This window comes from Pseudophryne corroboree, chromosome 7 (assembly GCF_028390025.1).
Source record: "Pseudophryne corroboree isolate aPseCor3 chromosome 7, aPseCor3.hap2, whole genome shotgun sequence".
NCBI lineage: Eukaryota > Metazoa > Chordata > Amphibia > Anura > Myobatrachidae > Pseudophryne > Pseudophryne corroboree.
The window spans coordinates 260,265,756-260,281,823 of NC_086450.1; the positions used below are offsets into that span (position 1 = coordinate 260,265,756).

The window sequence follows — 16,068 nt, forward strand, 5'->3', positions numbered from 1 at the left end:
GTGGCAGTCGGGATTCCGGCGCCAGCATTGTGATCCATTTCGGTATCCTGGTGTCAGTTGTCTAACCAGTGTCTTAATATTATGAAATCAATATGTAATACTGATGACCGGGATGCCGGCTGTCAGTAGCCACCAGGATGTTGACAGCGGGGTGAGCGCAAATAAGCCTGTTGATGGAACGCTGGCTCGCTGAATTCGCTACAGGTTATATTCTCACTCTATGGGTGTAGTAAACACCCATAAAGGGAGAAAAGCCTGCGGCGTCTGAATTCCGACGCCAACATTGTATGGCTGTGTGAGACCTCGTCGTTGACATTATGATCATGTGGATCCCGTGCAGCTGTATCTCTACCACCTCCCTATCTATCTATCTATCTATCTATCTATCTATCTATCTATCTATCTATCTATCTATCTACAGATAGAGCCATCTTTATCTTGGCCTTTAATAGAATTAACTGAGACAGGGCAGTCGGACTTAATCTCCTGCTGTATTGTTCTCTCTGTATTGTATTGCAGCTGAGAACAATAGATGAAAGGCTTATGCTAATAAACCATGGTGTGCCTAGGCGCAGCATAGAAGCCAAGATGATTGTGGCTCCATCTGTATCATTCACCAGCCTTTGTTTATTATTTAATTATGTTAAAAGTCAGTCTTGGCCCACTTTGTCAAAACCACAGAAAATACAAAATAAGATCTAACAAACAAAACATTGGCACACCTACCATGAGACATATTTATACTCTGCAGCCATGATACAGTCATTACCCGCGTGGGTCGCCAAATTATTTAGAGCAAAAGTGTCCCCATGGTGTAAAAACATACAGATATACAATTATACATGATAATACATGACAAAAAAAGTGTCCAGTTACCACTCCAGTGCATTGGCACCTCGGCATAAGGCGGCCAATGTCATTGTGGTTCAAGCAATCCACTTCCTATACTATCAGTGGAACGCAAAACTCCACTGACCGGAAATCCGTCCGTCAGGGACGCTTTTCATATTGCCTCTTGCTGCCAACAGTGTTTTAGCACAATAGTGCCGTAGCTAAAGCCCCTTACACACGGGGGAGATGTGTGCTGAGCGATCTAGCACAGAACGCTCAGCACACATCTCTCCCCCTGCTCAGTGCGATATGTGCTGAGCGAAATGGGGTGGGGGGTGACCGCTCACTTCACATAGCAATGAAGTGAGCGATAGCGGGGCTGTGCCTCGCTATCACTGTCAGATTGCTAGGAATTTAAGCACGGATCTCTCTGTGTGTACCCCCCTCCCCCTTTACAATGGTGCAAATTTATTAATCCTGGAGAGGGGGTAAAGAAGTGATAAAGCAGTGATAAGTGCAATGTGATAACGCATCAGCCAATCAGCTCCTGACTGTCATTTTTCAAATCTGCAATGATTGGCCGGTGCGTTATCACCTTGCACTTACCACTGCTTTATCACTTCTTTATTTATTCTCCAGGTTAATACATTTGCTCCAGTGTTACCTAGCCTATGGTACAACACAGTGGACCACATGCTAGTACACAACATTGGGTATGTCATACTTACAATCATCTTAGATGGCGCTACAGCTCATCAAAGGATAATCACTCAATAATAATCAGGTCATCAAGTACTGTACAAGCATGTCTCATGTGGTGTTAACACACAATTATATATCAGAACGTAACCATTAAAACCAGGTCAACAGGATCCACATAATCATAAACATAAACTCGCTTTTATAGTGCCAAGTCATAACACCCTCAAAGCCACCTCAAGACAATAGTGATTTTCAAATAAACATAGAGAGTGAGTTACACTCATTTAGGCTATTTCGTGGCCACAGTATCCAAAAGGTGGATCCACTTCGCTTCACAATAAATTGTACAGTTCCATTATCTATATGTGTTTTTATGTTTAATAAATGTTTTAAACATATTACATTATCAAAATATTTTTGCTTTGGGTGCTTTTTGGGTTTAAAGTGGAGGTTAGAAGTCCTTGGAAGCAGTTACAGGACAACCATATTCCCATTGAGCCTTTATTCCAAATCCAAAGCGTATATATATATATATATATATATATATATTCAGATTTTTATACTGGTGTTATTTTGGCGTTTGTAGCCTTCAGGCTCATTTACTGTAGTGTTGTCTGGCACTGGGTGTCTTTTTGGGTTCTAGAGGGTAAATTTACTAAAGGTTCTAAAAATAAGTGGTAATGTTGACAATAGCAACTAATCAGATTCTGTCTATCATTTCTCTATCATCCTAGAAAATGATAGACAGAATCTGATTGGTTGCTATGGGCATCATCACTACTTTAAATTTTTGAGACCTTTAGTAAATTTACCCCTAGTTGTTTAAGAGCCAGCACTTTTTATTTAGCACATAAGCACTAGTGACAATAATTATTGCAATAAACATATTTACTCCTTCATCTCCCTGCCTATGATCCACTTAGCCTACCAAATATTGGGGCTCTAAGAGGGACAAGCGAAGGTGAGGTATGACAGACATTGCCATGAGCTGTAATCATTCTTATTTGCATCTATCTATCTATCTATCTATCTATCTATCTATCTATCTATCTATCTATCTATCTATCTATCTATCTATCTATCTATCTATCTATCTATCTATCTATCTATCAATCATGATACCTCACTTTCAGGTAGTAGTAGCAAAATTACAGAAAACACACATTCTAATTAAAAGCAATCCTTCATAAAACAAATAGCAATAATAGATGGTTATGATGGGTGAAATAAGGATGAGAAAATAGTGGTATAAATTTGGGAAAATTAACAGCTGCACTGGCCGTCCAGACTTACTGCCTGCGTTCCAACGCCGCTGGAAGTAGTGCAGCATGCGTTCCAATGTTGCATCTTTTCTGCTAACCAAAACCACTTCCAGCCGGTTGCTTTTTATCTCAGCCTAGCTAAGTCGTTAAATTCTTTACAACTACAATTTTTTGGGGCATTGAGTAATGATTTGTTTGCATTAATATAAGCAGATATAGTAAAATCTCTCTTCATTTTTTTTTATTGTCAAACATACTAATATGCTAGAGAGAAATTCAACATTTCCGTTTGTTTACATAAATTGAAAGTTGTGCATATACAAAATGGCAGAAACTTTGATAGTAATGATAAGTAAAACTTGATTTATAAAATATTTTTTTTGCTCCTTGCCAATGTGGTTTTACCTGGCTGGGTACAACAGTATAAACCTTCAAGCCATCACAAAGTCACTCACTTAAGAACTTGGTCAGCATGCTTAAATTAAAATCATGGATAAGTGCTTTGTTTATATTGGTGATAAAGCTTTGACCTTTTAATTTTTGACCCATTAATATTTTAATTCTGTGATTATCTAGAATAAGGTTTGATTTGAATAAGATACTCTCTAATTGTAAATTGATTGTCTATATCAAATATCAAATTAAGAACAATAATTTCTGTTTAGATTATTTTTCAGTAGTTTCAATATTTTGAATGAGTTGGTAAAGGATAATATTATGGTGTGTAATACTTTTTTTTCTTTTTTTTCTTGTGTTAGGAAAAATGTTGTGAGTTTACTTCAGATGTGCGACAAGTACCCAAACAAATGGCCTGGTAAATTAAATCCTTACATTTTCTTTTTTACATTTCTCGAAGCGGGGCATTGTATAGAAGTTATAATTTCAAAAGAGATCATTTATGCTGCCTCTGTGAGTTCTAGGGGTACAGATGAGTACTCATACATCATTGTGCCTTTTTGCAGAAAATGTGTCTTAATCACAACCTGGTTGGATGCACCATGACACTGTGCTGATTAATTTGATATGCAACTCTTGTATGTGTGTGTGACCGAGTCTCTAAATCTATATTAAAAAATGCTACGATTTAGCGGGCAAAACTATTTTCTCTTTTGGGTTCCATAGGGGGTCCACAGGGAATACCATGGTGTGGAGGGGGGGGGGGGGGGGGAGTTGGTTGTAGGTGGTGGTAAGAACCGGGCACCGAACAGTTAAGCTTTTGTCACCTGAAGATGCTCCAATCCTTCCCCCAAATACCCCGCCTCTACGCTTAGGCATTCTCAGTTTTGTTTTGGTGCCGGCAGTAGCTGCACCTTTAAATAGTGGAGGCTGCTTTTAAGCAGCCCCAAGCTTTAATTTTATGATTTAATTTATTTTTACTTCTACTTCAAGTCTTTGAGCAGCAGTGCTAGTCCATCACCACTAAGCCTCCGGACCTCAGGACCGCACGCTGACAAGTACCTGCTTGCTGGACCTGCGTTCTTAATCGTGGTCCATCTCTGTTCCCGGGAGATGGACCTGAGGCGCCAGTGTGGACCCTAGTTTGTCCGTTGGACTCCACTAGACCACCAGGGCAGTACTGTACTTAAGCAGCCTTTCACCAAGGACCAGGGTACATGGTGGGTAATGATGGCATAGGAAGGCCAGTCCCTTGCCTGCGACCACTCCCCCAGCTCAGGTCGTGAGTCCACTGCAGTTTTCCCGCTGCTGAGCTGCTCCTCCATCCTCCTACCATTCTGAGATCAGAGGCAGCCATTTTCAGCACATCACAGGTCTCCGGGAATGCTGGGCTCAGTCTCCCTCTATACCTCTTCAATGAGCCAGGTTACACAGTGCTTGTCTCCTACCAGCAAATCCTGCTGTGTAGTTGATTTAGTGCCCAATGCAGTATATTTCAATTACATTCATAGTTTATTCTGCATTGTATGTGAATTGTGCTAGCTCTGCTGTCTGCTTGTTTCCTCTGTCAGCATATACCTTTCCCATTCTCTTCTACCCTGTTACCCTAAATCAAGGTGTTAAGGGGTTCTACATTTGTTCACAGCCCTTGGGCTGGTGAAATTAGTCACATTACTGCAGCGTTGCTCATTGCCATATTGTGCACACATTTTCCATCTGCCATGTCAGGCAAAGACGAGCCGCAAGGAGGCTACGTCACCTATTTTAACCTCTTGTAAATCCTGCTTGGCAGGTCTATTACCTCAGGATATCTTACAAGATGAGTTATGTGCTGCCCAACCAGCACCAGTACAGACAGCACCCTCTGGCAAGGAACCCCCATGGACTTCTTTTTTCAGTTAATGTGTCAAATAGCTGACCGCCTGGCAACTCCTGCAGTTACCCTACCCTGTGGGTATTCCTCAGCAGGTATATACTACCATTTCGGTCCCGGTTATGCCGGTGATGAATCCCTCTAGAGTGGATGTGTGCTCAAATTCAGTACAGAGTCTGGCACAAATGTCTGTCTTTTCAGCAGCTGCTTAAAGTCCTTTACCCTCGTGGGAAGTTAGGTGTACTGTTTCTTTCTCTCAATCTACTCCACATACAGATTCGGGGACATCATAAGGCGAGGAAAGAGACGCTGATGCCTCACTGGGGAGGCTCACTCGGCCCTGGATGTGCTAGCACTTGTGGAAGAGGGACGCAATTAATTTTCCAGCTGCCGGGATCCCGGCAATCATGATACAGCTGCTGAAATCCCGACCGCCGACAATGCCGGAATTCCGGCACACAGGGACTATTCTCAATTGTGGGTGTCCACGACACCCATAGACTGATAATATATCCTGTGGCGACCATAGCAATTTACTGAGCCCGCAAGGGAACTCGTATCTCTCGCCCTGCTGCTGGCATTCTGGCGGGCGGGATACCGTGGTCGGGATCTTTGCAGCCTGCATCCCATCTGCCGGGAAATAGTATGTATTCCGTGGAAGCAGTCAGATATATCCTAAACATTGAGGAAGATGAACCAGCACCTGAACCAAAGTCCTCACAGCTTTTTAAATGCCAAACAGTACTTAAGATGGAATTTCCGTGATCTGAGCACATTCTGGAGCTACGTCATGAAGCATGAAGTACTCTAGGTAAAAAGATTTCGCTACCTAAGCATTTAACTTCTTTCTACCCTGTTCCAGCAACTGATTGTAGCATGGTTGGTGAAATTCGTCCACTTTACCTATTCCTTCTACATCTTCCTCGGCTACTTCAGTGCTGGCCCTACGCATCCTACTGCTCCACTCAAGGAAAGCGGACATGTATTCTAGGAAAACCTTGGAATTCTTGCCTTTCTCTGGGGATATCCTGTTCGGAGCCAAATTGGATAAAATAGTGACTCCACTAGCAGCCGCTAAGACGGCTTTCCTACCATCAGCCCCTCTGCCACGTGCTCGGACCTCCACTTTTCAGGCTTTTTGTCCACAAGGAAAAGCCAAAGGCCAGTCATTTCCTATACCAACAGTGTCTATTAAATCTACAAAGTCCTGGTCAAAGTAAGCATCGACTGCCAGACAGCCACCAACAAAACGTGATGACAATCCCGCAGCCTGAGGGATGCCCGGGTGGGAGTCCAACTTCTCCAGTTCTCAGACGCCTGGTACCACACTACAACAGACACCTGGGTGCAAGAAGTGGTTTTCATGGGTACGCGATCCCAATCAAGAGACGGTCTCCTCAACAATTCTTTTACACAGGTCCCCCCCATGGGTCCCAACAAGGCTTCAGCCCTACAGGAGGTTATCCACTCCCTCTTTCAATCCAGAGGGATTTTACCAGTCCCGGTTCACAATGCGTGATCAGGTTCTATTCAACATTCTTTCTGGTACAGAAACCCAATGGGTCTCATCGGACTATCTTAAACCTCAAATCTTTCAACAATTTCTTTCAGAGTACTAAAGTTCAGTATGGAAACGCTGCGCTACATTGTTCTAGCTGTCGAGTCTGGAGACTTCATGGTGTCTCTGGATATCAAGGATGATTACCTGCAAGTTCCTATGGAACCTTGTCACCAGCAATTACTGTGGTCAGATTGCTGCCTTAACTGGACGACCTGCTCCTTCTGGTGCACTCCCCGGAGGCCCAACTCTGCCATCTTCAACTGACTATTGCCTTCTTACAATAACACAGTTGGCTCATCAACTGGAGGAAGTCATTCATTCAGCGCATGACCTATCTGGGAGCTCTCCTGGATTCTTGAGTCCAGAGCCTTTTCTTGACCCCGGACAAAGTATCGTCATTGCAACTAAGGATACTTCACTTGTTCAGCAGTCACCAGGTGTCCATACACTCTGCCATGCAAGTCCTTCGATTAATGGTCTCCACCTTCAACATGGAGGAGTATGCCCAGTTACACTCCAGGCCTCTACAACACCTTATCATGGCTCGTTCGAACAAACAACCTCATCGGATCAGGTCCCAGTTGATGGTTCTCTCTCAAGAGATCTGTCTGTCTGTAACTTGGTGACTCCAGACATCACACCTGGACTAGGGGTGACCCTTCTGGATTCCGGATTGGTTCCTACTAACTACGAATGCCAGTCTCCACAGATGGGGTGCGATAACCAGAAAAATCTCCTTTCAGGGCCGTTGGACTACCGATCAGTGTCCTGGATTTATGAGCTGTCTACAGAGCAGTACTTCTGGCACAGAACGTTCTTCATGGCAACAGAAAAAGATACACAGAGGTGTAAAGTAGCACTGGATATAGGCTCAAATCATATAAGATGAATTGCATTAAACTGGGATACATAAAATTATGAAATATTTAATATATAGAAATAATTAAAGTTAAAATTTCATATAACATCTGATAATGTCTGATATCTCACCCATGACAGTGATAAATGGTTGCATAAATATAAAAAAAGTCCTGGTAAGTTCCTGTTCCTAATTTTGCCTCTGGTGATAATGTTAATAAACAGATGGAGTTGAATGGACATTGCATTGTATCCAGTTGAGCACGTAATGAGCTTTTGATATCTGTTGGAGGAAAGGTCCTCAGATGGCATGCATGCCTTGTTGCTATGTGACAGATCCTTAATTCTGTGTGTCAATGATGTTGTGACTGGCTTCAGGCAATTAATGGAAAGAAACGGTCTCCAGCTAGCTGGCTTTCTCTGAGGTATCAGATGTTATATGAAATGTTTTATTTATTTATTTCTATATATTAAATATTGCATCATTTTACGTATTCCAGTTTAATGTAATTTATCTTAAATGATTAAAGCCTATATCCAGAACTACTTTACACCTTTGTGTAGCTTTTTCTGTTGTTGTTTACCAGTGGTCTGACTATCCCCAAGCAAGTAGCAGCTAAGGTCAAACACTACATACTGTATCAGCGGCTGTAACACACCTAGTTTGGTAATTCCCGTTCTTCAGGGCAAACCTGTACAGGTCCAGTCAGACAATGGTACAATGCAGTAGCCTACATAAACCTTCAGGGAGGCACCCGCACTCGGTTGACAAATGCAGGGAGTGGCTCACATTCTCCAATACATTCCGGTCATATTGGCGGTCTTCATCCCAGGTGTCATGAACTGGGAAGCAGTCTTCTTCCTCAGCCATCACGATGTCCACGTTGGAGAGTTGTCGCTACACCCGGAGGTCTTTCTGCTCTTGGTCACCAACTGGAACCGGATGTGGATCTCATGGCCTCCAGACACAACCACAAGGTTTCAGTCTACGGGTCAATGACAAGGGACCCTGAAGCATCCTTCGTGGATGCCCTGGCTTTATGGTGGACCTTCTGTCTACCATATGTCTTTTCTTCAGTTGCTCTTGTACCGTGAGTTCTTCATAAACTCAAACAAGAAAGCGGCACCTTCATAGTGATTGCCCTGATGTTGCCCAGACATCATTGGTTTTGCGATCTGCAGACTCTGTCCATGGAGGATTCATTTTACTCCCTCAGCGAGGGCAAAAACAGTCTTCCTACTGGCTATTGCATCTGCTTGTAGGGTTTCAGATTTGGGGGCACTCTCCCTTTCTCATTTTTCATCGGGGCAGGGCTGTTCTCAGAACTACTGTAGGTCCAAATATCTTCCTAAGGTTGTGTCCCGGTTTCATCTTAATGAAGAGATCATGGTACCGGCTTTTCTATCTCCAAACCTTTCGACTGGAGATGCCTCTCGTGATGTGGTCTGGGCTCTCTGGATCTATGTGGATCGTACCAGTTCTCTCCGGAATTCAGACTCCCTCTTTATCCTCTACGGGGAGGTATTAAATTAGCCGCAAATTTGCGGCAATTTGTTCATGCGGCAGTCGACCGTAAGTTGCTGCAAAAGCAGTTTTTCGCGGGCATACGCGCTCCCCGCTATTCAGTTCCAAACGGGTGTCACGTGAAAATTCTTGCACTGAAAATTGTAGGTGAATATGGGGAAATCAGCCTATACCCCAAAAATGCTAAACTAACATAAGATAACAGTAGAGAAGTATATTAGAGATCACATTAAAGAGTTTTGGGGGACTTAAATTGCTGTTAAGTGCATGTTTTAAAAACATCTGTCCCACTCATAAAGCACCCCAATATACCTGTCTCATATCTTGAACCCCAATTTCCATCATTTTGTACTTTCTCTTACGTCCTAGGGGATGCTGGGAATCCGTTTAGTACCATAGGGTGTAGACAGGTTCACTAGGAAACATGGGCACTATAGAATTTTTGAATGTATGTGCTGGCTCCTCCCTCTCTGTCCCTCCTACCAGACTCAGTTTAGAAAATGTGCCCGGAGGAGCCAGTTACATCTATGGAAATTCCTGAAGAGTTTTCTGCATTTATTTTAATTGTTTGTTATTTTCAGGCAGGAATGAATGGCACCAGCCTGCCTGCTTCGGGGGGGACTGAGGGGTGGGAACAAGGGGGGCACTTGGGGGGTGGGACTAGGGGGGGCAACCCCACTAAGGGTTAATGGTCCTGTTCCCCGCTGACAGGACGCTAGCTCCTGAGGGAACTATTCGCAAGCCACACCTTGGCGATCATACATTCCCGCAGCACGCCGCCACCCCTAAGAGAGCCAGAAAAATGAGGAGTGGTGAGTACTAATCCGGCATCCTGGTTAGCGGGTCGCCGGCCATTATGGCGGCATGAGGGTATGGAGACGCACGGCTTCTAAATAGTGCGGACTGAATCTCCTGACTAAGTACACAATAGTGTACTCAGAATCCAGACTGGCACCACAGCCATAAAATGAGGATTACTTCATTTTATGCACACAGACACTTAAAGCCAGTATAAAGAAGAGTGGAAAGACCGCGTGCCATTGAAGGGGCGGGGCTTCACTATGAGCGGATCCAGCAGCTCACAAGCATAATTTTCCCTACTGCAGCTGACACAGGCGCTGACTGACAGGGGCACACAGAAATCCTCCAGTTTACCTCAGCGGTACCAGAGGGTTATAGCAGGGGGGAAGTGATTTCTAGTGTACTAAATCCCTAATCTAGGTACTTAGTCTGCGACCCAGCTAAGCTTGGCATTAGTGATAAGGACGCCGTGTGCTGGTTCCATACTCTCTCTGTCTCTCTGGAAGGGCTCTTTGTGGGTTAATTGTGCTCTTAACCTTTTCCTGTGTGTGTGCTGTCACTGCTGCAGTATGTCAGGCAGCGTGTGTGTTTCATGTAAGGCACAGTGTTCCTCTTCTCCACTTCTCCTCTTCTTACTTTAATATTAAGAAACAATGCTCAGCCACTTTTCCTGTGTCAAAGGAACTAAATACCTTGTTTGAAGAACTGTGGGTTAATCCAGATAAGAAATTTCAGATTCCCAGGCGGTTATCATCTTTTCCTCCTGAGGATAGGAAAAAATGGGAAAATTCACAGGTAGTGGATGCCTCGGTCTCCAGGCTCTCACGTAAAATTGTACTACCTGTGCCTGGTGCAGCCTCCCTAAAAGATGCGGCTGATCGCAAGATTGAGACTACACTGAAATCCGTGTATACTGTTGCCGGGGTGGCCCAGGGACCCACCATAACATGTGGGTGGATTTAGCCATTGCTAAATGGTCAGGTAATTTAATTGAGGGGTTAGACACCTTACCTCAAGAGGAAATTATTTTGCTCCTGCAATATATACAAGACTCTGCGAACTTTATGGTGGAAGCCATAAAATAAATAGGTTTGCTTAATGCACGCACTTCAGCTATGGCAGTGTCGTCACGCAGAGGATTATGGCTACGTCAGTGGACTGCTGACGCGGACTCCAGGAAAGGAGTGGAAAGCCTACATTTCACAGGAGAGGCCTTATTTGGAGATTAACTCGACAAAAGGATCTCCCGAGCTACTGCGGGTAAGTCCACATACCTACCTTCTGCAGCTCCGCCAGCTAGGAAGATCTACTCAGGGCCTAATCTACAGTCCTTTCGGACTGCCAAGTTTAGGGGCAAGGCCAGAGGTTCTTCTACCGCCACAAGATCTGCTAGAGGTAAATCATGCAAACCAGCAACTGGTGGTTCACAGGAATAGGGCTCAGGCTGTGCTTCCTCAAAACCTTCTGCATGATGGTAGACCGCAATGCCTGGAAGACATGATAGTGGGAGCCCGGCTAAAATTCTTCAGTCACATCTGTACAGGGTCGTGCCAGGATCCCTGGGTCATTGACCTTATATCCCAAGGCTATAGACTGAAGTTCCAGGATCTCCCACCTCACAGATTCTTTAAATCAGGCTTACTAGTTTCACAAGAGGCGAGTGTAAACTTACACAATGCCATTCAAAAACTGTTACAGACCCTTGACATTATTCCAGATCCACCTCCTCTACACAGCAAGGGTTACTATTCCAGCTAGTTTGTAGTACCGAAACCGGACGGTTGGGTAAAACCGATTCTGAACTTCAAGTCATTAAACCCGTACTTACGTGTGTTCAAATTCAAGATGGAATCGTTGAGAGCGGTGATCTCAGGTCTGGAAAAGGGGAAATTTCCAATGTCTTTGGATGTCAAGGATGCATACCTTCACATTGTGATATGTCCGCCTCAACAGTCTTATCTACGGTTTGCTCTGCAGGACTGCCACTACCAGTTTCAGGCCCTGCCATTTGGTCTCTCCACGGCACAAAGGGTGTTCACCAAAGTGATGGCAGAGATGAAGATGTTGCTCCGCTGAAAGGGAGTGAACATAGTTCCGTACTTAGATGATCTTCTGATAAAGGCACCGTCCAGGGAACAGTTGTTGGAGAACATTGCTCTTTCAACCAGATTACTCCTGGATTACGAGTGGATTCTGAACCTGCCAAAATCTCATCTAGAACCAACGCAGAGGCTTCAGTTCCTGGGAATGCTACTGGACACAGAGTCTGAGTATTCCTTCCCTTGGAAAAGGCAATGGTAATCCAGTCGATGGTTCGGGCCATCTTGAAGCCGACCCGAATCTCAGTGCATCTCTGCATACGCCTTCTGTGGAATATTGTGGTCTCTTACGAAGCAATTCAGTACGGAAGGTTTCATGCGAGGCCCTTCCAGCTGGATCTGTTGGACAAATGGTCCGGATCACATCTTCTCATGCACCAGAGGATTCTTCTGTTACTAAAATCCAGGATCTCCCTCCTGTTGTGGCTAGAGACTTCTCACCTAGTCGAGGGTCGGAGGTTTGTGATTCAGAATAGGATTCTGCTAACCACAGACGCAAGCCTCAGAGGTTGGGGAGCAGTCACCCAGGGGATGCAGTTTCAGGGAAGACGGTCAAGTAAGGAAGTCGTCCTTCCAATAAACATCCTTGAACTCAGGGCCATAAACAGCACCCTTGTACATGATCTACAATGCCCTTCTTCAGGCCTCATCTCTTCTTCATAATCAGGTCATGCAGGTCCAGTCAGACAATGTGACTGCGGTGATGTACATAAACGACAGGGCGGAACGAAAAGCAGAGCCGCAATGTCAGAGGTGTCTAGAATTTTCCTCTGGGCGGAAAAACACGCTGTGGCATTGTCGGGGATCTTCATTCCGGGAGTAGACAACTGGGAAGCAGACTTCCTCAGCAGACACGATCTGCACATGGGGGAATGGGACCTCCACTCAGAGGTGTTCCGGTGGTTAACTCGTCATTGGGGGTATCCACAAATTTACATGATGGCCTCTTGACTCAACAAGAAGCTCAAGCGGTATCGTTCCTGGTTGAGGGACCCACAGGCAGTAGCGGTAGACGCCCTTACAACTCTGTGAGTTTACCAGCTGGTATACTTGTTTCCTCCCATTCCTCTTATCCCAAGAATTCTAAAAATAATAAAAAGGGAAAAGGTTGAAGCAAACATCATTGCTCCGGACTGGCCTCGAAGGGCCTGGTATGCGGATCTTCTCGAGATGTTGATCGAAGATCCGTGGCCTCTTCCTCTTCGAGAAGATCTTCTGCAGCAGGGCCTGTTCATCTATCAATACTTATCACGGCTATGTTTAACGGAATGGAAGTTGAACGGTTGATTCTAGCCAGGAGAGGAATTCCTGACAAGGTCATCCCGACTATGATCCAAGCCAGAAATGGGGTAACGTCTAAACATTACCATCGTATTAGGAAGAAATATGTCTCTTGGTTTGAGAGCAGACAATATTCTGTGGTGGAATTTCATCGGGGACATTTCCTGCTTTTTCTGCAGTCGGGAGGGAGTTGTCATGGACCTACGCCTAGGTTCCATTAAAGTTCAGATACCAGCCTTGTCTGGGTTTTTTTCCAGAAACAATTGGCTTCTCTCCCTGTGGTCCAGACATTCTTAAAAGGTGTTCTGCACTTACAGCCTCCTTTTTTGCCTCCTATGGCACCTTGGGATCTCAATTTGGTACTGCAGTTTCTTCAGTCGGACTGGTTTGAATCGTTGCAAGAGGTAGATGTAAAGTACCTTACGTGGAAGACCATCCACTAGTGGCCTTAGCTTCAGCAAGACGTGTGTTGTAGCTTGGGGCATTGTCTTACAAGAGCCCCTACTACATGAGGACAGAGCTGAACTCGGGACTCATCAGCAATTTCTTCCTAAGGTGGTGTCCGCGTTTTACATTGTGGTTTCCGGCTGTTACGGACACCTCTTCTCTTTCAAAGTCTTTGGATGTCATAAGGGCTTTGAAGGTCTATGTGAAGAGAACAGCTTGTCACAGAGAATCAGACTCGCTCTTCGTTTTTTATGATCCTAATAAAATTGGGTGTCCTGCTTCGTAGCAGTTTATTGGCCTCTGAGGATCTTCAGTTTTGTCAATCAGTTCTGCAGGAACCTCGGCACTCTCTCACCTGGTTTGGGAGCTTTGGTACTTCCCCATGGTACTAAATGGATTCCTAGTATCCCCTAGGACGTAAGAGAATATAGAATTTTAATTACCTACTGATAAATCCTTTTCTTGTAGTCCGTAGGGGATACTGTGCGCCCGCCTGGTGCTTCGTTCTTCCTGCTCTGTTACTTGGTTCAGTAATGTTGTTTGGTTCAGCTGTTGTTGTACCTGTTTGCAAGTTTGGTTAGCATGGCTTTGCTCTTGTTCTGGTTGTGCTGGTTCGAATTATCACCACTTTCCTTTTCTATATCCTTCTCTGAAAGTATGTCCGTCTCCTCAGGCACAGTTTCCTAGACTGAATCTGGTAGGAGGGGCATAGAGGGAGGAGCCATCACAAACATTCAAACTTCTATAGTGCCCATGACACCTAGTGGACCTGTCTATACCCCATGGTACTAAATGGACTCCCAGTATCACCTACGGAATACGAGAAAAGGATTTACTGGTAGGTAATTAAAATCCTATTTTTTTTCACCTACCAGTAAATCCTTTTGGCCAATTAAAAATAATTAAACTTCATTAGCCCTTAAGGGGGGTATCCCAGGGGTTCTGTACCATATCCAAACATTGTTACCCTAAAATAGGGATTCTTCCCAACCTTTTCACATGGTCAGGTTAGGTGAAGTGAAATCTGTGAAACAATGATCAACGATAAATTTTCCCAGATTATTGAATAGGCTGTTATTGCGATTCGCGGGGAAAGTCTGTTTTTTCACATGAAAAGTCTGTATTTGCGGCTAATTGAATACTTGGCTTATACAAGAGTAGTTGGCCAGCTAACAGACTCTAGATGGATTCATATGACGATTTCACAAGCGTACCTCCAGGCTGACCTTCCTGTTCCCTCTAGAGTATCAGCGCACCCTACTCGCTGTGTGGGTCCCTCATGGGCAGCATGCTGTCGAGCGTCTGCAGAACAACTGTACAAGGCGGCTGCATGGTCTTCTGTGCACACCTTTCTTTTGTTATATGCCTTTGATACTCTCTTCCCAAGATGCTTCTTTTGGGCGCCAGATTTTTCTATCCGCTCATGAGCGTCCCCCTGAAAAAACTGCTTTGGGACATCCCCATGGTATTCCCTGTGGACCCCGAAGAAGAAAATGAGTTATGGTAAAACTTACCTTTGTTAACCCTTTGCTTGAGGTCTATAGGGTCCACAGGGTGCCCATTTTTACACACCTGGTTTCTGTGGGTTTCTCCTCTTGGTCACCGGCTCCCTCATAGAGATTGTGTGTGTTCTTGTGTGTACCATACCTTCCTTCTATTCTATTCCTGCTTTTGGCTTGTTGCCAAAACTGAGGATGCCTGAGCATGGAGGCGAGGTATTGGGGGTAAGGACCAAAGCATCTTGGGATGCCAAAAGTTTAACTGTTTGGTGCCTGGTCCTTACCACCACCTACAACCTCCTTTCCTCCATTGGTATTCCTTGTGGACCATATGGACCTCGACGAAAGAGAGTTAACGAAGGTAAGTTTTACCATAACTCCTTTTTCATGGAGTTATGGTACTTTGTGCACAGACTTACTTGCACACAGCAATCAGTTGCAGCACGAAGTGTTGCATATCAAATGAATCGGCACAGTCTCCTGGTGCATTCTAATTACATCGAGTTGCGACGCGGATACATTTTCAACAAAAAAGTTGCCTGAAAGTAGCAGAGTTGCATGGGACTAGACGGCTCATTCATAGTAGACATCTCTCATACTGAGGCTAGATGTAAGAGGAAAGGTGATTTGGTATTTCGTACCCACATAAATTTGGTACAGTAATTGGTCAAATGGATTATTATGATTGAGGTAGTAGGCTGTTTGGTGTTGATGTACATGTGTTTTACCATCAGCTGTAAGAAATCTGTATAGGAATTGTTTAATGCTACTTACTGTATATACGGAACAGTACTCAGTGTCAACTGTTTATAACCTTTCAATTGTGCTGCATCAGCCCATATGATTGTTTATAAATAAGACATATTTTTCCTTATGGGTAAAGGCTTGTAACTGGTGGTAAAACCTCTATTTTTCAAACATTAGCAGTGAACA

General features: G+C 44.3%; 1 protein-coding gene across 4 annotated transcripts in view; it reads left to right on the forward strand.

Moving 5' to 3' along the window:
* Window positions 1–16,068, forward strand: part of VPS16 (VPS16 core subunit of CORVET and HOPS complexes) — a 959,900-nt gene that overhangs the window by 300,229 nt on the left and 643,603 nt on the right. For all 4 annotated transcript variants that reach the window (XM_063934117.1, XM_063934116.1, XM_063934114.1 and 1 more), the window contains one exon: window positions 3,554–3,609. In XM_063934117.1, the coding sequence (XP_063790187.1) occupies window positions 3,554–3,609 (56 nt within the window). The remainder of the gene's footprint in view (window positions 1–3,553; window positions 3,610–16,068) is intronic.